A 23,209-nucleotide genomic window follows, 5' to 3' on the forward strand; every position below is an offset into this window, starting at 1 on the left:
TTTTTTTTTTTTTTTTTTTTTTTTTTTTTTTTTTTTTTTTTTTGTCTTTTTTTCCATTTCTTTTTCCTTTCCCCCTTACGATCAGAACCAGACCCCCAGCTCTTGAGAAGACAGAAGAACGAGAGACTTATTTTCTATTAAAACGTATCAGTTCAACACGTGACTTGCACAAACTTGTATATAAATATTATAAGCAAATGCCAACACCCTTCTTAAATCAAAAGCTGCTTGACTATCACATACAATTTGCACTGTTTCTTTTTAGTCTTTGAGCCCCCTGGCATCCCGTGGTGTTTTTTTTGTTTTTTGGTTTTTGGTTTTTTTTTTTCCTGCAGAGAACTTGAAGCTCTCGGTGTTTCCGGACGCTGTAACTGCATGATTTTAGACATGTTCACACGATCCGTGGTTGTCATTCGCTCGTCTCATCACTCGGAACCTAAAGCTGAGCAGGTCGTTGGAGTCGGGCTATATACCTATTGTAGTCGATTAGTACGGTAGCTTGAAACAGATTCAAACCATTTAATCCGTAATTAGAACAATAGCTATTGCATGTACAATGCAGTCCAGAATAAGTGCTGTTTGAAATGTAACGCTGGTTCAACTGGAATCAAATCTGTACTGTAATTTTGTTTGTAAACCTGTATATTATGGTGTAATGCACACTGGGATTTTAGGAAATGTCCATCCTTTTGCAACAACCTAGTATTGAACATTTGGTCGAATGTTGCATTTCTCCTTCAATGTGATTTTATTTTTTCTTAGTGTAAGTAATTCCTATGGGATTATTGTTTTACTCGGATAGCTCATGGAAGGTGCGACACTTATTATTTGTAGAATAAAATTGGACTTTAAAAAAAAAAAAAAAAAAAAAAAGCCACCACTAACAAGAACAAACCGAGGACGCGGCTTCTTGCTTGCAGCGCGGGGCCGGGACGGGGCCGGGCCGGGTGCTCGCAGCGGGGCTGCCAGGTAGCGGGAGGACGGGGCTCCGGGACGCGCGGACCCGGAGGTGCGACCCGCAGCGAGCGGCCGCAGTCAGCAACAAGTCGGCGCCCGACGGCAGCCGCTGCCCTCGCTCGGAGCCCGCAGAAAACGCGCGGGTCTCTCGGGCACGGCCCGGCCAGAGCAGCGGGGGGGCGGCGGGGTGCTGCTCCCCCGTCAGCCCCTCCTGGGCAATGCAGGGCTGTAGCGAGCCCCGTAACGGGAACGAGCGCCTATGCTCAGACGGCGCCCGAGGACCGACCCGGGTTTGTTTGCCATTTGGTTACGTGCCTTCTTCGCCAAGACGAGGATTCTTCCAGTCAAGGGGCAACTTGCATGCCACCATCTTTTATTCAAAGGCAGGCACAGATGTTCCTTCTGCAGGGGAGGTTTTAATTTATGAAAATGATATTGTTTATGCATGAATGCACTCTGCATAACACACAGTACTTCCATCTGATGAGAGAAATACTGCAGAACCAGTGCCAATGTCAGGAACATATTCTGCAAATTTAGTCGCTTAAATGTTTAATGAATATTTGGAAGGCATTTCCAAACCACAAGGAACCTATTCAATTACCTTTTTCTTTTTTCCCCAATTAATAACTAAATCCAACTCCTCTAGCCAATGCAATTTACTTAAAAGACCCACCTAGGCTTTCTTGGGTATTTGCTACTGCTATCCTTAATAACATTTTAATGTTATGAGCAATTTAATAAGGAAATTAATTAGGCATTTTGGTAACTAGAGGCTCCATTTTGAAAATCACTTGTGAGTTCTGCTATTACCATTAGTTTAGGGTTTTTTTTTAACCTATAGTATACTAGAGTTGTTTGGTTGTTGTTGTTTTTTTTTTTCCTTCAGTGCTGCTCCTGCTATCTCCATGATATTTAGTTTTTTTTATTGTTAGTATAAGGCTAAGTCCAGAGATGTCTGCTTGTGACTCCCTTGGGAAGGTCTATCAAGGTCTCTTTCAAAGGAAAGAATTACTCATACCGTCCCTCTCCTGTGAACGTATCGCTAATTAACTAAGGCTATAGTGGGATTATCTAACTTCCTCATGCGAAGGAAACCGAGGGGTTGAGTCATCCCCACACACACTGGGTAATCCAACAGAGGCCTAGAATGCTATTTTTATTGCTCTTTGGGACCAGTGGTCTTTCCCTCCTCCTTTACACCATATTTCTCTGATGGCAGAAATCATTCTGCTGTGAGTGTATGCTCGAGAAGACACCAGTGCAATCTTTGCGAGAACAGTGCATGAGCAACAACAGTCCAACTGGCACATCTGCCCTGCTTGGTTTTTGTAGCAAAAGGTTCGGACCTGGAGGTTCTGACCCACCACCATCTGTGACGTGGCTGAGGCTCCAGCCATAAGAACTCACGTCCACAAAGTGCCCAAGAGGCAGAAACCTCGGGTTTTGCCTACCTTGAATAAAAGATGGGGCCGAACGTCATCAGCTCTGGGCCAGTGCTTTCAGGAGGGCTCCAGGAGTGGAGAAGAGTTGAAGCTCTGGAGAGAGCCAAAGGCCCTGAAACACCAGAGAAAATCAGAGTATTAATTTCTCCAGGAGTTACTGTTCAGAATGTTAATGAAGTAATATCAAAAAGAACAGGTAATAGGTATTAATACAAATTATTCTAAACTAGGTTTTGAGAGCAAGTAAACCAAGCCTTTTCTATCATCTGTAACAATAAAAATTACTGCACTTATTTCAGCATTGTAACTGATCAAAGTTGGATTCATCATGACCTGAACGGTGGCTTTTGACATATTAAAATATAACACATCCCTCTCATAGAAATAAAAGGTTACTAACAATACAGTATTCTGTGCAAAGAACCTCATCAAATAGTTTTTGAAATTACAGAGCTAAATGCTCCTTCCCTTGTTTATATATATATTATTTAAAATAATTAATCTTTCATTTCTCATTCATTACTGTTCAGGAAGAAATCACAGAAATCAAAGCCTGCTTGGTAAAGTAGCAGGGAAAATATGCAGAAATTGATCTTCGCTTTTATTCACCAAGGCAGATTTTATGGTAGTTATTTTAGAAATTAGAAATGCTCTGCACTCATTCCTTAGCTCTAAATCCCTTATTATGTAAAGTCTTGAAAAACAGCATGTGACTATGTATTGAAGCAGAGAGATGAAGATCTACAAATAGACTGTTCCTTAAATATGTACATAAGTGTTTTTTAAATAATTCATACATGTATTTAACAAACTGTCAGAAGCTATGCAATACAAAATTAAAACTGACAATGCTCTCAAAGTGTTCTCTCAAGTATTTAGGTTGCCTACAGGGTATGTAAAACATAGACTTTCAGCCCTGGCTTTCAGTTTCCTAGATTGTAGTAGTGTGGTTTGCAGTTATTGCATTTTGCGTGCAATAGAAAAAATGACTGTCTATGGTATTTGCCAGCATTTTGTTGATGATAGAATAAAAGATTTACATTAGAACCTCATTTTCTTAAAAAGAGCATATTGACCTTAATAGAAAGAAAGAATGAAATGCCTTCTGGTGAACTCATTCTATTATATTTCCTTCCACTACCACATTTTCTATGACCTTTTTCTTTCCTTTTTTTCTCTTTTAAAATCATGATTATGTTATAATTTTTGTTAAGATTGATTTCAGCTCCCAGTGCTCTTGGAATGACGCAAGCTTCATACTCCATTCCTATTTCTTCAACCTTTTCAGTCCTTCATGTTTTTCTCTTTGCGGTCATCTCTGCTAAGCCTACTTGGTCACTTCTACAACTTCAGGCTTTGTTTTCCTTATCTGCTCTTCTTTATCTTCATGTTTATTTTATATTTTTCTCCTTTTCCTTTTGGGTGTTTTCTTTCTCCTTTTCAGGCATTCAGACATATATAATAATAGCAATACTCTCTTCTACAGACTATTGCTACTATTTTTTTTTTTCTGCAAAATATTTAATTTTTGACCTTATTCATAGAACGGCATTCTGCTTAGTATTTCTTGTTTGAAGTCAAGGAGAAACAACAGAGATTAATTAATATTGACAGTTCTAATAGGTTTTTTTTTTTTCTATAGGAGGAATGCAAGAAGAAGAAACAGTTATGAGAGCTAATATTTGGGAATGAAAACCCAAAGTATAACTGACTACACATCCAGCCTTTATTGCATGAACACAGTAGACAGAAAAACACAAACCAAGGAGATGCTGCCAACTTCTTAATTCATGTTTATCCAAAAGAAAATCTAGAGATTTGTTCATCCAGCTGGTGAAACAGAACTTCCAGGAACGTCCAGGCCAATCCTCCAGAGTGAGCAAAGAGTGCCTTCTTCACAGCATCCTCTCCTCTTGTCTTAATATCCATACCCCAAATCCAGCATCATATTATCCATGAATCAAGACCTGGCCTTCTAATCTCTCACCTATTCACCTCACTGCATTTTTCTACTCCTTCCCTTGAGGGAAAGGATTAATTTTCTAACAGCTTGCTTTACCTTGTTACTCTCCTCCAGTAATTACTAGCTGTGCTTCCCTCCCTCACTGCTCCTTGCAGAGAGCTGTAAAGCCTATTTCTTCATTAAGTTTTCCTGGAAGAGATTTTTGAGACTCCCACTGCTTCTTAGCACCTGCACAGTCAGAGATGGCTTCCTTTGTCTGGTGAGGAATGCTGTCAGCTGAGGAGAAGCTGTTTGTTCCCTGCTACTTCTTGTCAGGGCCGAGGATGTTCCCTTCATTTAGTTCAGCTGCCTGGCTCCGAGGCCAGCACAGCACACAGACATGCAGGGTCTCCTCTGGTCTGCTGAGAGATACAGCTCTGAGAAACCCCAGGCAGGATCTTTGCAGCCTGACAAACAGTCTAGCTTCATTTGGGGACTGCTCTGTCACCACGGACTCCCTAGTGCCTGCCAGACTGCTGATGACCACAGCTGCTGTCACTAGCCCTGACCTGCTGATTCTATTTCCAGTGATAGACTGGGCCTAGCTCTTTGCACAGACTGGTCCAGCTACCTGGAGCCTTGGCCAAGCGTGCCTACAGGTGGCTTTGCTCTGAGGGACATGGGGCCTATCTATCTGGTACTCACTGTCAGTTCCTCTGTGGGCAGCCTGCCCTCCCTGCCCCTTGATGCTCTCCTTCATGTTTCTGGCTGCCAGAGTGCTAAGGGCACTGAGGAGCATTAACAGCCCAGATCAGCCCCACCTGCAACCTGCCCAAGGGCCCAGAGCTCTATTTAAGCTCAGCCTTGAGTCCTTCTTCCCCTACTCCAGAGAAGCTGTGTGATGCTGGTTCTAATAGCTACAACTCTGACAGGAGAGGAGCCAGACCAGTGGTGTAGCCTCAGCCCTGTTTTTTTTGCTGCAGGTTTCCTGGTGGCTAAGCCTCCTGGCTGATGCTGGCACCTGCCCTGGACTGCTTCACCAGGTACCATGTGTGGTCTGGGAGGGACCTGCTGTGCTCACCTGGAGTCCTCTCAGGGGGGGAACTGGCTGTTGCCCTGACAGTGGCATGTTTTCCCTTCATGCAGGGCTTTCCTCCTTTTGCCCTTTACTACTCTTACAAGAGCCTTCATCACAAAAATGAATAGTAATAAGACACTTACCAAGGCAGCTCTACAGGCTCTAAGGTAAAATAGAGTAAACTTGTTTTCAAACTAAAATACTGAATGAAACACTTTTGTGAATTCAGCTCTATGGTATGTTACACCTGCTGTATTATAAAAATACATATCTTGCCTGTAATTATCAGTGGGGAAAAAAACACACACAACAGGTATGTCTTATACAGCACTGCTGAAGAACAAGGTGTACTTGTGCTCTGGTGCACAAGGTTCTTCTCCCTGGATCCAAAGGATGTACATTAAATTCAAATTACCCTGTGCAGAAAACACTAAATACTTTTATTCCAAAGATGTTCAAATACTTATAAAGGGTAACACAACGCTGTCCTTCTAGATGCCCTTTAATGGGATTATCAATACACAGAGACCTTCTTAAAAGAAATGACAAGGAAGCTCTAAATATGAAAATATGGCTTGCGATATACAAGATAGTTAAAAAAATCAGGCTGGACTATGATTCTTTGGCATTTTTTCCCAATTCAAAGTAACCATCTGAAAACTTGTGGTATATATACATATAAAAAACAACAACAACAAAAGCACCAAAACAAACAAAACTAAGTAGACTTGCATCAAATTGTATTTCTTCTTCCCAGGGGAAAGTCTGCCTCAAACTTAATGGGCTGTGGTGATAGGGGATTTTGGTAGCATACAAAGAATGCATAGACTTCTAGACAGAGATGAAAACCATAGACGAAACATGCAACTCCCTTAATTCTACTATTTTGTTTTAATCTGCTAGCAACTAATATCTAACCAATTTAATAGTCTTTTATTATCATTACATGGAGTATTGGAACTCTCAATGACATTAATTGAAGAATATTGCAAGTCAGGGAACTGTAGCAGTCTTTCACTAAAAATATTTTACATTTCTATGGAAGTTGTTAACACATCCTTTTCTTAATCTTGTGAGGAATAATCTAGTGAAAATACATAGATATGTGGATGGGATAGTCTAGTATATGATAGTAGGGGATTATAAAGCATATACTGTCTCAAGAGATTAAATCATTCATTTTAAATTGTTCTCTTATTAAAGATTTACCTTTCCTTTAGAACGAAATGAATGAAAACATGTTCAAAAGCTCTGATGCCCAAAACTAGATAAAGTTTAATTGTTCAATCTACTGCTGTATCAGAAAGGTAAATGGACAAGATCTTTCTTTTTAAGCTTGTAACTTTTCCTGCCTTCTCACGGTTATCTTTAGATGAGAAGATATATTTTGCATGCAACTTTCGTATTCTGTACATATTTCAAATTATCTGCATCTTATTTGATTACTCTGTAATCAAGGTGTTTACATTCCAACAGAGGAGATCTAAGGGACGAAAATACTGACACATAGTCAGAATAAGACTATTGATGCTAACGGCTTTAAGCAACCTGGAGCTTCACGTGATTGTGGCTCAGAAGGGCAGATTTGCCAGAGCTGCTTCTCGATTAAAGCTAAATCAACATCTAATTCAACAGCACTTACAGGTTGTGCACTTGGCAAATATTCAGAGCATACTCAACATAACGGGAATACATAACTATCAAGACGACCTTGCACTGAGATTGAATGTCTTTAAATGTTCCTTTTGGCTGTGTAATCAGTACTTGATACGGGTGTTTATGGAGCTACTAAGGAAGGCAGCTTTACAGTCACAAACTCATGAGTTACCTCACAGTTACCTCACAGACTTCCAGCCCATTTGATTGCAGAGAAGTTGGCCTATTTCTGCCAGCAACTCTCTTCTAAAGACCCAAGCACACAGAGACTTGGATATTCTGACACACAATCGCAAGAACTGCAGCTTACGTCACTCAAAAAGGGCAGTGTTGTTTTTTTTTTTTTTTACTGCTTTATTTCTTTCTGCTACATAGCATTACATCTCTAGCCCTATGTCTTGGTAACAAGATTACTGACCTGCTCGTTTAATGGTATCCGTGCGTTAATAAGGCAGCACGAAGTTATACAACTCAGAACTAAAAAAGCCCTCGCCGTTTATCCTTCGCGTTAAGCGCTTGCAGGCTCAGCAGCACCTGCCAGGCTGGGGCCGCCTCAGGAGTGCTGATGCGACCGCCCTCAGCGGGCCTCTCCACGAGCGCAAGCAGCGCGCCTAAGCGCCCCGCGCGAGCCGCGCGCGCTTCCCTTCTCCCGCCCAATCTCCCTCCCTCGGCGGCCGCGGCCCCGCCCGCGAGGCGGAGCGGGCGCTGCCCTGGCAGCCGCCAGGACGCGGCGGGAGCGCTGAGGGGCGGCGGTGCCGCCATGCCGGGCGCCGCGGGCCCCTTCCTCCCGCGCAGCCGGGACCGGCCCGAGGAGCGGCGGCGCAGAGTGGCCCCGCTGGCGGCCGTACCCCCGGCGGGAGAGGAGGAGCCGCTCCTCAGGGGCATCTTCGAGATCGGCAAGAGGAGCTGCGACGTGGTTCTGAGCGCCCGACGGCTGCATTGGAGTCCCATCGTGCCCGAGAGCCCCGCAGGTGGGACGGGCCGGGCTGCGGGCAGGCAGGTGGGGTCCCGGTATCGGGCTGCCGCTTGTGGCGAGCGGAGCGGCTGCTGGCGGCGCTACGAGGGGCTGTGTGCCGAGCTGCTCCTTCGGAAGGGGCCGTACTGCGTGCAGAAAGTGCGAGCTCTGAGGTGTGTTGTAAGGCAGTGGCACCTGCTCGGGCTGTACTGGTGGGTGGGGCCAGCCCGCCGCTCTTCCATGCAGCAGCGTGCTGCGAGATGGGCTGCCTATGGAGTCAAGTGAAAAATCATGCAGAAAAGGCATGCTCCTTTAATTTATCCAAGTAATCTTTTTTTTTTCTTTTCCTCCTAAAAACTCGGGGAGCTTAAGCTCACTTTCAGAACGTCACGTGCACTATTCCAAGTGCCTGTGAACTGAGGTGACCTCGTGGTGCTAAGGGAAGGACGGGTCAGGGCTGTTCTCCAGAGCTGCGGTTCTCTGATCACGCAGCTGGGTGCTATTACAGCACAGGTGGCCTGTCTAGGTGCACACACCGTGTTCGTTGTGGTATTGCTTTGGAAGGAACTTGCTGCAGAGGAAAGCACTCTCAGCCTGAATCTGAAGTTGTGCTCTGCTCGATGTAACCTTGCAGGGACATCAGAGCTGCTCCAGCCAAACCAGTGTGGTGCGCTGGCTCATGGCAGCATTATGCTCACACTTCAATACCTGCTGTTCAGCAGAGCAGCAGTTCTGCTGACACCTGTGCAGGTGTTAGCATGGCCCTGCTTTACACAGCTGGGGTGGGAGTCTCGGTAATGCAGCACTGAGGCTACTCCTCCTCCCTGGCTGGGGTTATCTGTAGGTGTCTGTATATGTGGTCTGAAGCGTCAGTTATGAATTATTTAGTTCTGTGTGCAAGGTATTAAAGTGCACTGTATTTAAAGTCAGTTCCAGCATTGTCATGGGCTTTCTTTGAGAATGAAAACATCTTAAAAGGAAAACTGTCAGGTTGTTCCTGAGTCCCTTTTGGTCATGCTGTGATGGGAACTCAGTGGTCTACCTGAAGAGCACTCAGCAGCATCCCTGTGATGCCTTCTTTTGGGCTGGCTCTGCATGTGCCTGCTGGTGTAGGCAGGTGAGCAGCGTGAGAGCTGAGGGTTTTTGTTCTGGGCTTGCTGTTCTTGCAGGGACGGATACAGAGAAAGGCTGTTCTGGTTTTCCTTTCAGCTTGGGCACTGGAGGTCAGGATGGCTTTACTTCTGTAATTGCAGAGGTCAAATAAGGATTTGTAATTTGGATGCTTGTTCTCTCTGACTCTCTTCCGTCCCATAGGGATACTGGTGGTGGGATGTGCACTGGGGCTGCAGGAGCTTCTTGTGGTTATCTTGTACAGTGCAAAAGCAGTGAGTACTTGGGCCAAGCTGTGAACAGGCATAGGAGATAGTTGAGGACTATCTGAACAGCTTGCTCAGAATGTTTTTTTTTTCCCTGGGATTTTGTTTAAGCATATTTTCTCCAAACCAAAAGCTTCATAATGTCATTTAATGCTGACTCAAACAAAGAAACTCACTTTGTTAGGTGGCCTGAGCCTGATGCAAAGTGTCTCTTGCTTGGTCCTGCATGTACTAACTCTTCCTCTTTTAGGAAAAAGTCTTTTTGTGGCAGACATATCCGAAGGGTACAGGTAGCCACTAATTCCTCTTTTCCCTTCCTCCCTCAGTAGTTCCCCAAATTGCTCCTGCCTTGCTGATGTCCTTGCTTGTAACCTGCAGCTCTGTAGCTCTTGTTGTCAGGCACATTGCTCAGCCTTGGCTCTGTCAGTTCAAAGTGGCAGTTTCAGGTCCCTAATACACAGTCTCTGCTCTGGCTGGGCTCAGTCACCTACACCCTAATGTAAGCAGAGTTCTGCACCACTGAACTGTTTCTGTGGAGCTCTTGGTCAGTGTGTGGTTACCAAGCTCTATTCCTCCTTTACCTTCTGCAGCGTCTGTCTCCAGAGGGGTTTTGTCTTACCAAGTGATGGTCTGCTGTGAGTTTCCTGTACCCTCTGCACTAACAGAGCTTTGGACAAGAACGATGCAAATGAGTGTGGGTCTGAGGCTGGAGTCAGGCAGGCAGAGCAAAGTGGGGCTCAGCCCCCTGCCCCAAGGCTGCAATTTGAGCTCAGGATGCTGAGCTCAGCCTGTGCAACCTGCTGCCCTGACACGGGTCAGGTTGCTTGCTTTAAGAATGTGTCAGGTGATGTGATGAAAGCACAGTTCACAGTCACTAATTACTAGTTTTTACTCCAGTTTCTTTCCATATGGCTTTCCTTTGCTGTAACATTCACTGAAATTGTCTTCCCTTTCTACATTAACAATCTAGCACCAGACTGTAAGAGCTTCTCCTTCTGGATGCTGCTTAAAATGCCACACAAGAGAAGGTTGTCTGAAATGCAGATGTGAATGTTACGTGATTTTTAGGAGTTTTCAGAAAATAATAAACATAACTGAATGATGGAGAATCCTTCCAGAAGAGATGCTCAGAATGAATTTTTTTTTTTTTGTGACTGAAGTTTAAGAGCTAGCAAAATACAGGGGATTAGCAGCGGTGAATGTGGGAATTATTTGTATTTTAGAACAGTTTCTGTTTATATAATGTCAATTCATTCTCCTTTACTTTGTTCTTCCAATAAAACATGGGTTGTTTGGGTTGAATTGTTTGTTTGTCTTCGACTGATATTTCCTTACAGCCTTCAGCATCTTTTTGAAGATTGCCATAGAATTTACAAACTGAAAATTTCAGTTTTTCAGCAGATTCCTATCAGATAAGAACTAGAACAAGCCCAGCACAGACTCTGTATTTGCTGGCATGAGAAACCCAGAGGGTTTTGCTAACTGTGAAAACCTTTCTGTAAGTGTAGTTTGCTGTGTGCTTAGTGCACTTGACTGAAGAGTGTATGAACTCATTCTCTCAGACTGACAGCAGGTAAGCATGGGCTGAGTATTTGAGTAATAATCCTGTCAGATAAAACCTTGTTTTTAAAATATAAATAGTAGAACAAAATGTTCTAAATTAATTGACTGGCAAGAAAGTGCTGTGGAGTAATATTGAGGTTAACATATTATCGACAGTATGCTTTTATAGTGAAGTAAAAAAGATCAGTGTGTAGGCTAAGTATGCATAGTATCATCTTGTTGTTCATTAAAATCTGAAATTATAAACGTTCTACCTAAGTTCAGCAATAAGGAAAAAATCACTGATGTATTGAAACAGGGAAAGAATCAGCAATAAAGGACTTAAAATTAATTCCGAGTGGAGGGTGGCCTGCTGCCAAGGCTATTTAGGAACAGATGTGGGTGAAATGGATACCAATAGTCTGTTTGGGATCTCTAAAGTAAGACATCTGTCAGTCTGTTGGTCAGTGAGGAATAATGGAAGTGGGAACTGGCTGTGAAGCACTGAAGTGAGCTTTGGGTCACATTGGGGAGCTTTTGATTCCGTGTCTGATGTGGGGAGAACATAATTTCTCCAAGTGTTTTATGTATTGTCCAAATAGGAAAAGTACTTCTGAGGAAGAGATACAAAAACAATACAAGTGCAATTGATGTATATGTACTGTATGAATATATGGCTCTAAGATGTGAATTGAAGGAAGAAATCATACAGTCTTAAGTGATCCCATGGTTTGTAAATGTGTAAGAGACTTAATTGTTTTTTTCTTTTTCTGAGAAGTCCATAAAATACATCTCTTGGGTGAATGCTGCATGAAGGAATTTGTTAATTTACAATTTTTTGGGGAAAAAAAAAGAATAAAATAAATGAATTTATTTTAAAGATAATTTATTTCAGGGGACTTGTAGACATCTTGTCTTGATTCTGTGCGTCTTTTTCCTTTCAGTGGCAGGTCGGTGTGGGAGAGTTCATAGCTAGCTGTGTGCAGAACTCCTTCCATTGCATGAAGTTTTTTCGTGTTTTCTCCTATTCATGTGTTTGTGCACCTCCTCGCATCTGTCAAAAGGGATCAACACGCACACAGCATCCAGCAGTGGCTTTTTAATGTATTTTATTTCTCTGTATTCAAAAAGAGAGGGTAGTAAAATCCTTGCCCAGGAAATAGCTTTCTATGCGAAGTCTTGCAAACTATCTTCATGTGTGTGAGCTTACATGCGCGTTAAAACATACGTTGGCGACTTGCACTCCAGTGTAACTTGAGTTTGAAATAATAGAATTCTGCAGCTATCTATCTGTTACACAAATAACTCTTCTTCATGGTGTTTACATTTTAATCTAAAAGTATTTGTTTTTGATACTGTGTACTTTGTTACCTTTAAGTTCTTGTAGCCAACAAAATGGCAAGTTTTAGACTTCCCTAAAGGTGGTGAGGTCAATGTTTTCACTCTCCTGCTGTGCTAAGCAATAATGCAGCTTTGCCATGCACTTTCTGGAGGTAAGGCAGAGTTTGGCTTTCTCTATTGGCCCTGCCTGCCTGGCCATTGAAGGGCAGTGGCTGCAGCCCATGATGGAAAGAATTTAAAAGCACGTGTTGAAAAAAATGAAGTTCATATATTTATCAATCTTTGATACCCTATTGCACTAGTGTGTACAAGCATCCCTTCTTCAATGGTAATTACAGTTCTTTTAGAGCTATTGAGAATAGTATGCCACCAAATTTTCTCATACCCCAGTTTCAGAATTGCCTTGTGCTTCAGCCTTTGAGAAGCACTATTTTGTCTGCCTTGTTCATATTCTAGGTGCTGCTGTAATCTTTTAATGGTTATTGTTTTACTATATCGTCCCCCAGTTTGTATCCTTCTGCTACACTCCTTTACATCATTTCCATTGTCAGGTGTTGCTGGCATATCTTGATTTTCACGTGACGCTCACTCTCTTGTTATCAGTTATCTCTGATAAAGGCACTCAAGTTTGACCTGTGGTTGTGGCTGCTATTTCAGTCCCTTACATTTAGAAGCAGTGCTCTGTAAGCTACAAGAAGCTACAGAACTTTGGAAAAGATGCCTTAAACTTTTTCTTTCTCTATTTTATTCATTCATTTTATTTTATTTTATTTTATTTTTAAACAGCGTGTCCACTTGGGCCCCAAGGCTGCTTTGCCTACAGCTGTTTCTCTCCCCGGTGTGTGCAAGGTGGGGCTGCACCTGCGTGGGGCAGCGCTGGGGATCCTGCTGCCTGGTGAGGTCTTGTGCTGCCGTAAATCCGTGGCACCTGGCCCCGGGGGTTGTGACTGCTTGTGGTGACAGATGGGCTAGAACTCAGAATGTGATGCTCTGTTGCATTCTCTTATTTCGTATTTTGACAAGAAAGATGAAGACATTTCTGTCTGCATTTTACAGTGACAAAACAGAAATAGAAAGAAGTCTGTTGTCTGCCCTTGTTGGAGTCAAAATACATAAAACTTAGGAAAACAATTTTCCGTTCATTGTAGACTTTTTTTATACTATATATATATTTAATTGCATTTATTTGCTACATATACATATTTGTTACATGTATTTAACAAGAATAGCAGGTAATGAGTAGTGGTTGTTGATTTTATACCAAAAACGCACAAACAAATTGGTATGGGATACAAAGTGTCTCTTTGCTGTTTCATTTAGTTGTATCCAATTGTATTAAGCACTGTTCTTAGAGGTAAATTTTTATGTCAGTGCAGGTAGTACTCTAAAAATATTTGTATCCTTCTCAGACCATGAATGAAGAAGCCTAAGTGACTGAATACCTGAGAACACAAACCTAAAGAATTGGCTTGTCTGTGTACCTTAATACTAGTAGATCATGGAGTTTATGTTTGCCTTCCAAGGAAATCAGTGGTCTTAGTTCTTATGACTTCTGTTGTAACAGTATGTGCAGACAAAAAGCCATAATGTGTTGAATATCTGATACATGTAGCACCATATTGCCATAAGGAACTGCTATTATGTTAGACAGCAACTGATTTCACGATAGTGTTGGATTTCTCTCACATATGCTTGTGTTTTTGTACAGATGATCCTTTAGGAACATCTGCTAGTTTTGTGGTGGTATCTGCTGTTTCCTTTCAAAATTCGACCTTCTCATCATTTGCTACTGAGCCTCCTATAGGATTGCATTATACTAAGATCTTTTTCTGAATTGATTTCTGTATCACAGTCATTAACTGTCTGGTTTTTGAGTTAATTGGATTTCAATATATTCTGACATGTTATAGAGTTGCACATAACTGTAAAGTTGATAGATCAACTGTTTAAAATACCATTTCATTATTGTTGTTATTATTATTATCAAAATTTACGGTTGGCTTGAAATAAGTTTGGTCAGTTGGTCAGTTTAGGACAGTGTCTCTCAAACTATTTCACCAGGGAAGTGGTTTTAGAACTCCTCTCTTGTGCTTTAGGAATCCTTTCCCCATTGAATGAAGCACAGCTTATCCTCTGGACAGTGGTTCCAGTTAAGGATCATGTCTGCAAGTGAGCTGACTGTGTGATGTTGCAAGCTATGGCGTGCAACTGCAGCTGGCAGTGAAGTCATGACCATGTAGATGCAACCAAAAGGGTTTGTTAGGCTGTTGGAAGTTCTTCCTCTTGGGTGAGTAGCCATGCTGTGTAATGAGCTTTCACACATGGAAGTAGCTGGGGAGCTGAGTTTTATGTAGACTATAATAAAGAGTTGAAAGCGCCGGTGATTTCAATTTGTGCTCTCTGTTGGAGAACAGAAAATGTTTTTGTGGGACTTCAGCTTTTATTATCAAACTGTCTGACTGTGGCCCTCTGCAGGAAAAACCAGCGTGCTGAGCTTGTGTTATTTGGAAAAGTGGCAGATTATTTTGCATCCAACATGTGATGTATATTTGTATTGAGATAGTATTTGCTTTCACGTAATACTTTTCATGGTTTTAAACCTTAAGTGCATGTTTAAACATGTGAGACAGTATTTTGAAAGAATAACTGTGCTTCTTATTTCTTTTTGCTTTGTGTATTGACATGAAATGTCATCTTATACCTTTTTATCCAGCAGTGTATTAATTCTGAAGGTGATTATGAAGGTGAAAGTAATTTACTTCATATTTTTTAATGGCAAAGCTTCTAGAGGAAAAAAGTTAAATGTATTTAAAACGCAGTTGTATCTTTTTTTGCTTGAAACTAAAAGCCTATTGTGTTTTCCTACTTTCAAAGTGTGTAGAATAAAAATGCATTGCTCCTACTGATAAGAACACGTAACTTCTTAAAATGGCTGTTTTCCTACTGTATGTCCTTGTGGGGTGATCAACAAAACCCAAGAAACCTAAGCGTGGTAAAGAAACAAGTTCTCTACAGACCTGAACATCTTGTGGTGCTAGAATTGCCAGTAGTTCTTGTTCTTATTTAGAGAAGAATCGATAAGTTGTGTTTCACACAGTGTCCAAATTCCCCGTTGTTTAGTTTTTGGGAGTGTCATGGTGTAGGACAGTGTTGGCTAGGTTTATCTTCTGGGAATGAGTGCGGTGCTTGGAGAGGACCACACTTATCAGAAGTACAGATCTGCAATTCTGTCTTTATCCTGCTTATACGTGGGAGTGTTTCTGAATGTTTATTTGGAGATTGAGAGTGGGTGTCTGTTTTGATTCCCACCCCAGACTTTCCTGGTATGCTTCTTTTTAAGACTGAAGAAAATCCTTATTTTATTTTTTCATGGGTAGGTGCTTGTATTTTTTTTTCTTGTTTTCTGTTTGTTATTCTAGCTGAATGTTGACAAATCTTTCAGTGTAGGGCGTACTGTGAATGCCAAACACTGAATGCTGTATTATGAGCATTAGAGATTAAGCCCTTCAGTTGCAAAACCAAGAATGTACATCAAGCCATTCTTAATCTGGAAGTTTTGCAACACTGTTGCAAACCGGAGTTTGTAGAATATTTTGTTTCTTTTTTTTTTTTTTCTTTCCACTCTTGGTAGAATTGGTACTCAAAGGCCATAATAGATCAAATGATCCAAGATAATGTAGAAGTATAGAAGATTGCTTTCCAGGTCCATCATTTGTTTTTCCTATGTTAGAAGGGTCTGCCAGGTTTGCCAGACACAGAGAAATATGTTTTTGTTTTTTAACCAACCAAACAAACAAAAAAAAAAGGGGGGGGGGGGGGAGGAGAGAAAAGGTGTTTAGAAAATGGTAGGTCAGAATTTTCCTATGATCTATGCTGTGTGGTAGCCTTTCTGTAAAGGGATCTGCTGGAAAACACTTCTTGTGTGTGAGATCTATCTGGTGCATCTTCCTCGGTATGACCTCTCATTTCTTTGTAGAGGTCAGGAGGTACTAAATCTGACTAAAGGAGCACAGTAACTTGGGTTACCATGCAATTCTCTCATCTAACTTGTGTCTGCTACTTCCCTGTGTGTAGCAGTTCTAAGCAAGTGGTCAGTTCGTGGGCAAAATTCAGTACTAAACTGATTTTCCTGGCTTCTGCCTACTCAGGCTGTGCAAGATGGGAGTTACTGAGATGCTTTTCAGCACAGAATAGTTGCCGTAGCTGTCAGTTTGTTTGCACTGTGACCATATATCTCTTCTGTCAGTTCATACACTCAAGTGAGTGTAGGAAAGTATGCTTTGCAAAGCTCAGAAAATGCAAAGCAACAGATGTTATGTGCTGCACAATTATACGTATCCTGGAAACAGATCTTTACATGGTGCAGGCAGTCTTGGAAAAACAAGATTTCACATACAAATGATCGTGCAAAGGGTAACAGTGGTAAATACTGATGACTAAATACAGTGTTCTTTTGCAGATACTTAATTGGAAAGGCTAAATTCCAATTAAATAAAAATTCATTACTACATTAAAACCCCTGATTTGAAAGATGTTCAAAAATTGTCCTTGCATTTATATTTTTCTGTATTGTTTAGTATAGCATAAATGGAATAAGTGAAACATTCTCAAAGTAATGTAGGAAAATGGCTTTTAAGGAAAAGCTAATTTCATTTAACTTAGCTGACAGTTCTTGTAAATTACTAAAAGTAAATAGGAAAAAATTCCAGTTAATTGTCTGTTGTTTTATGTGCAAAAAGCAAATTTGCTTGGTTAGCTGTTGAGTGTTTTATAGATGGCTCCTGCGTGGGTCCTCTCTCTGGCCCAGTGCTGTCACTGGGCCTGCTGGGATGTCCCAGCCTGCTGAGCGGTGCCACGAACAGCCAGGGCTGAGTGGGACTGGGCTTCCTCAGAGCCTGTTCTGTCTTGTCTAATCACCTCCCCCTGGTTGCACCACACAGACAGGAATCAGTCTTATCACAGCTCTGACACATAGATGGCTGAAGACAATGGTCACTCACGTGGACTTCAAACTTTGAACAGATTCGTTGCACTGTGCAGCAATTTCTGTTGTTAGTATGTTCCAGGGTAAGCCCAAATGTGTGACATATTATGATAATCAGGAAAACATTTAAAATAGATGTCTGTTTTTAACTTGGTATTATTTTTATTAGATGAAATAGAAGGGTTATGAGTATTTCACATGGAATGTAATGATTGATCATCAGTTTTCCGTGACATGCTCCTTAAACAAGGCTGGGAAGATCTCCAGCTCCTTTTTTTGTTTGTAGATCTTCTGTGATGGAGGAAGACTAACAACTACGAATGTTCTAGAAAATATTAATAAACAAAGGTAAAGAGTACCTGATAAATTTGTATTGGTTTTTCTCTTTCTTCTGTTTGTTTGGTTTTTGATTTGTTTTACTGCAGTACAAATAAAAATGAAACAAAAATACATTTATTTGCTCTTGCATTTGGAAACAAGCAGATGGTGCTTTTGAAGTTTTGTCCTTAGGTCTTATGTGCTTTGTAAGAATGCTTGTGGAACATATACACAGAAAATCAATTCCGAGTTGAGGATGATTTATACATTTACGCTGGTTTATCTTGCTTAAAGCAGATACTGCTCGTTACATTTGCAAGTCTAACAGATGAACAGTATTAGTTTGTGTGTAGGAGCAGACTAATGAAACCTGCAGTAGAAAGAAACTTGTCTTTAAAAATGTTTCTCTGTTTTTTTTTTGGTTGGTTGATTTTACTTCTACTGTTTGTTTTCTATTAAGTAGAATGAAGGCTGCTTGAAAACATCATAATGGCTTTGGTACCAACAACGTGGTAGGGAAACAGGATAGAAGAGGGAAAAGTTAGTATGGGATAAACATAGAAAAGAAGAGGCATCAAATTTGTATGTTTGGGGACTGTTAAAGTAGAAATGGAAAAGCATTTAGATGTTGATTCTGTCCTACAGTGCAATTTCAGAGATATGCCTGTTTTACAGACGTGACAGCGAACCAAGAGTCAATACAATTAACTGTGGTATAATGTGTTGGTCTTTGAATGTCATCAGCTTGGGATCAAGATCAGGAGCTGTCACTAGGCCATTCTTAGTGTGTGCAATCCTAAGTTTATTCAGTGGAAAATGTCACCTATCACTTAAACAGTTGTAAAGATTGTTATGTTAAGGATTATTACTCTATAATCTGAAAGAGAGATGATTGTGATGGGGCAAGGAAGGAACAGATGGCCGTAGCTTTCTATCTTTAAACATAATAAGTAAGGTGTACCCAATAAGAAGGACCAGGCTCAAAACAAAAGGATACAATGGTAACAGAACTGTGAAACCTATTGCAGGGATATTATTTATGCTAAAAGATTTTGTGGATTCATATGGAGACTGAAGGCCTCATTTGAGGGCTGTTACATACCGAGACACCAGTCAGTTCAGTCTATCCCAACTGAAGACAGGTGGGCTGTGGAAAAGCATTAGGGGAAAATAGAATAAATGCTTGCTTTATTCCTTTTCTTCTCTTAGCATCTGCTTATGGCTGTGGTTTGACACAGGATACTGGGACAGATGGACTCTTGGTCTGAGCTGATGTTGCTGGTCTTATGTACCAGAAAGCAACTAATTTATACTTAAATGCCATTTTATGTAACATTACTAGCCTGTAACTTTACCTGTATTTGCACTGCTAGGCAAGTTTTCTTGGTAGAAATTGAACTTCAGTGTTTGCCTAGCCTTCCATTTGCAAGGTACTTGTGTCTATTATGTAGTCTTTTGTTCTGTGTCCACCATTTTGGACTGCAAAGTTTTTTTCTGTCTTTATTAATGACCACTTGGTCAATTGTAAAAGATGGAGATAAGTGATGTTTAAAATTTTTCTGGATCATTTTTTCTCTGATTTGTTGTTCAGTGTTAATTTTTCCAACTATAGACGTGTTGTTCTTCCCTTGGTATGCTTCTTAGGCTGAACCTGCTGAATGAGTTTTGAAACAGTTTTGATGGCTTTCTGTAGAAAGAGCTTTAATGACTCTAAGATACCCTTCACTTGGCTTTGAAAAGAGGACAGATGTGAGATACGTTTATTGTAATACATAGCATAAGATCTTGTAAAAAATATGGTTACTTGAATTATCTTAATCTCAGGGTGTTGCAAAGGCTGTAGAATAGCTTTAATGATGGAGGTAGCCAGTTGACTGATTTCTGAAGCAATGTGAAAATAACTTAAGCTGCTGCTGCTGAATCCAGTTTGAAGTTGCATTTGTTAGCTGCTGTATGACTACCCTGAATATGAGTCTGGTGGGATAGGTATGCTATGAGTAAAATTGCCAGGGTCTGCATTTGACTCTCACAATGATGATCCCTTTAGATTTGTGAGCAGTTGATGTACTGCTATCGTTTAACGTTTTGGTAGAACAAAAAATTCTGAAGTGTAAGGAGTATTTTTGTCATCTGAGGTGCATCTCTGTAACAGTGAAATCTCATCTGAAGTTGGGTGTTTTGACACGTTGTTCAGTAGCCTTTTTTCTTTGATCCTGGTACTTCTTGGTATTTTTCATTTTTCTTCATTGTCCCAGCTGTGTCTGTGATTCTTTGTGTGATTGTTTCTTGTCTCCCCAAGTATCTTCAGAAGACCATGGAAATGTCTCTAAGCTCACATGCTTAGCTACCAGTTGCCTTCAGTGATGGCAATAAGGAGTTAATATATAAACGTGGTATGTTGCTACAGTTACAATACTGGTGTTAGGAGGAGCAAATGGAGCTATCAGGGAATCTGCTTAAAAACAAAGAAAACAAAGCACTAAGAGTCCCTTTTTTTTTTTTTTTTTTTTTTTTTTTAGTACTTGCAAAGATGTGAAGCTTTAGTCTTGGAAGGAATTAAAAGTAACAAAGTAACTTTCATATTATTTTTGAATGTAGCATTATATGTGCTGATCAGATATTCTCCACAGTTATTTTTATTAAATAATTTTGCTGCAGAGCCGTTGATCTATGTTTCAGTATCTTGTGATGTAGTTTGAAATCTAATTACCTTAAATGAATTTGTTATTTACAGTTTTACTTTTAATTTCAACAGAAGTGTACTGCAGTATATTCAACAGTTTTGCTGCTAAATGGAATAAGCATATACTTAGCTTGCAGCACAGATACATGGGCACAGGTGGACATCTTCGTTGCGTGCACCATGCAGAGAAACACATGGCACTACACAACATGGGGCAAAGAGCAAGCAGTTTAAATTAGAAGTCATTTTATGGATACCTTGTAAATTTGTGCTTGTTCAGATATGGACTGTAATTTCTGAAATGGGCATACATGTTTTAATATTGAACATTTGTGATAAGTACTAACTTTAATGTGTGTGTCCTTACTTTGTGGAAAGGGGTGGTATTGTATAAGCCTGTTTATGTCAATATTTTAATAATTTATCTTTATAACTGCATTTTGTCTATATTTATAGCAAAATTGGCACCCTGTGTACAGAAGATACAATCAGAGCTGAAAGGAAACTTGCATCCATCTGGAAGCGATAAACTTTTCTAAAAGACTGCACAGTGTTACTTAATCCTGTGATTTCTTACTGTGAGTGAAATTAAGGTTTGGTTCACTTGTGTCACATCATATTGGTATCAAATCTTTCGTGAGAGCTTTGCCATAGAGTTAAGCCACAAACAGAATTGATGAAAGTCTGAGAACATAATTTTCTCAGTCACAGGATTATGCATCACTGTAAGTGTAACCAATTCCCTATACTAACTATGAAAGTAATACCAGAAAGCTTTCACAACGCAATACTCTAGCAGCTTTTTTCTTTGTGTGAAAGTCTCAATTGTAGACTGGATAGCTGACTATACCTTAAATGTTACAATGTGTTCTGAGCAATTATTTGTTGTTACATTCATGCCATGTTGTATAAAATATATATTTTTAATACGCCAAAAATATTTTGCAAAGTTTGCTAGAGAAATATGAACATTTTCATTAAAAGCAAGGGAAGATGTTTATTATAAAGATAATCTAATAAAATTCTCTTTTTTCCTGTTTTTCTTTTAAGTCTATTTAGTGTGGTGTACACGAACAAAATGGATTCATTCATTTCTGCAGGCAAAGTGGTGTAGTCTTACATTCTTCCTATTCCTGTGTGGCAAGTGAGCTGAAATGTACTGGTGGTGAGGGAAAGCTTTTGTTCTTGTCAGAGGATTCTAGTGGTCCTACCATGTCCTACCCTGCCATGTCCTACCCTTGGGCAAGCATGGGAAGGTCAGGCAGGCACAAACGTTGGCTGAGTTTATGAAGAAAGCTCCTAGAAACATAGGAGAGATGAGTTTGAAACCAAACAGGTAACAGTTAGTCGATGAGAAGTTCATGGATGAAGTTTAACTAGTAGCTGATAGCTGTGCTTCAATACCTAAATGCGTGAATGTCAATATGCATGAAATATCAGTAGCTTATGGAAGATAATTGCTCTCTTTAGAATGGAATGCATCAATTCTTTTTTTTTTTTTTTTTTTTTTCTCCGAGAGGAAAATGTTGTCTTTGAAAATCTTTCCAGAAAAAAAACCAAAATTCAAATGTTTGAGGCATGTTGGTATTCCTGAACACAGGACACTGATATTTATCAGTATTTGATGTTCTGTAAATCTGTATTTGAGACTGAAGTAAATCCTTGGTGATAAGAGTCCAAGTAGAACTGATTATTAACTTGTAATTGATCAGACTTGGTGGTGATGTCATGTGGATGTAAGAGGCAGTTTTTATTTTTCCCCATTACTTTCTGAAATGACAGAGTCAGTTGTCTTGATTGTGACATAAATCAGTAGATACAAACTGGTGTGTGTGAGATTCTTCAAAGGAGTGCAAAATGGAGCTCCTGTTTCCTCGTAGAGGTTTCTCTAGTACTTTTCAACTCTGCTAACCCATTGTATCAAATCACATCATTGTTAGATCCCACTCTTTTATTTCACAGGTCACACTTTTTAAACTAATTCCTTCATATGATAGTGGTGCTGTTGGTCTGATGGCTGTGTCTGCCAAGGCTTTACAAAAGGGTGAAAACAGCCAATGTTTGTTCCACTGTTGTTGCGTGGATGTTTGCCATAACTCCTTTTTACAGAAAAGCTCCTGAAGGTTCAGGCACTTTTTTTAAAAAAAAAAAAAAAAAAAAAAAAAAAAAAGTGGCTGTTTTTCCAATCACATTATGAAATTAGGCAGTATTTGAGCCGTACTTGAGCCATATTTGAGCTTTCTGTATTAAATTTATTTTCAGTGACCTCTTTCTTAATGTGATGTTAATGAGAAAATGTAACTATTAAAAAAGCAAAGACATTCATACTTCCTCTGAAGTGCATTAGGTTTGGGATCTCTCTCTGCCTTCCTTCTTTTTGGCCAACCTAGCAGATCTTCTCCTTTGGGGTTATTTTTCATCTCCTTCAAGTTCTCTGTTGGAGAAACTCTTCTTCCATGAGGGTTTTCTGTGAAGAGCTTTAATTCAACCCGGGTTGCTACATTCTTTGTCACTCCTGAGGCCTGATAAGGCTTAGAGAGAGTGTTCCCAGGCCTGGCTCATCTCTAAAAGGAAGACAGATCCAGCAAAGGCGTCCTCTGAGCTGAACTGAACTCTGGCCTTATGGTCTGAGATTAATTAAACCGTTGTTTGATTTAGTCTCTGTGTTCCCTCTGCTACTTTCAAACTTTGTATTTTGACTCTTGTCTTGGCTAAACTAGAGTTAGGCAGTTTCACATTATTTTGTTTGTTTTATTAGATATTTGCTTATTGCTGTTCTATTAAAGGCATAATGAAAGTTACCTACATTTTAGGTCCTTGAGTGTGCTTCCAGTACAGGATACCAAGGATGTCTCCTGAAAAAACAACTCCGATAGTAGCTGTGACAATGCAGGAAAGTCCACTAGGCTTGATGAGGGTGTCTAAAAATAAA

General features: G+C 40.4%; 1 protein-coding gene across 2 annotated transcripts in view; it reads left to right on the forward strand.

Moving 5' to 3' along the window:
- Positions 1–7,838: 7,838 nt before the first annotated feature.
- The window catches only part of CERKL (ceramide kinase like), a 48,539-nt gene continuing 33,168 nt past the window's right edge, over positions 7,839–23,209 (forward strand). The window contains exon 1 of one of the 2 annotated variants that reach the window (XM_042822393.1): positions 7,839–8,049. In XM_042822393.1, coding sequence (XP_042678327.1) covers positions 7,839–8,049 — 211 coding nt within the window. Of the gene's footprint in view, positions 8,079–23,209 lie in introns of both variants that reach the window. The other variant, XM_042822394.1, reaches the window with a different exon arrangement.

This window comes from Centrocercus urophasianus, unplaced genomic scaffold (genome assembly GCF_019232065.1).
Source record: "Centrocercus urophasianus isolate 14NV4802_14NV808 unplaced genomic scaffold, USGS_Curo_1.0 seq_20, whole genome shotgun sequence".
In the NCBI taxonomy this organism is placed as follows: Eukaryota; Metazoa; Chordata; class Aves; order Galliformes; family Phasianidae; genus Centrocercus; species Centrocercus urophasianus.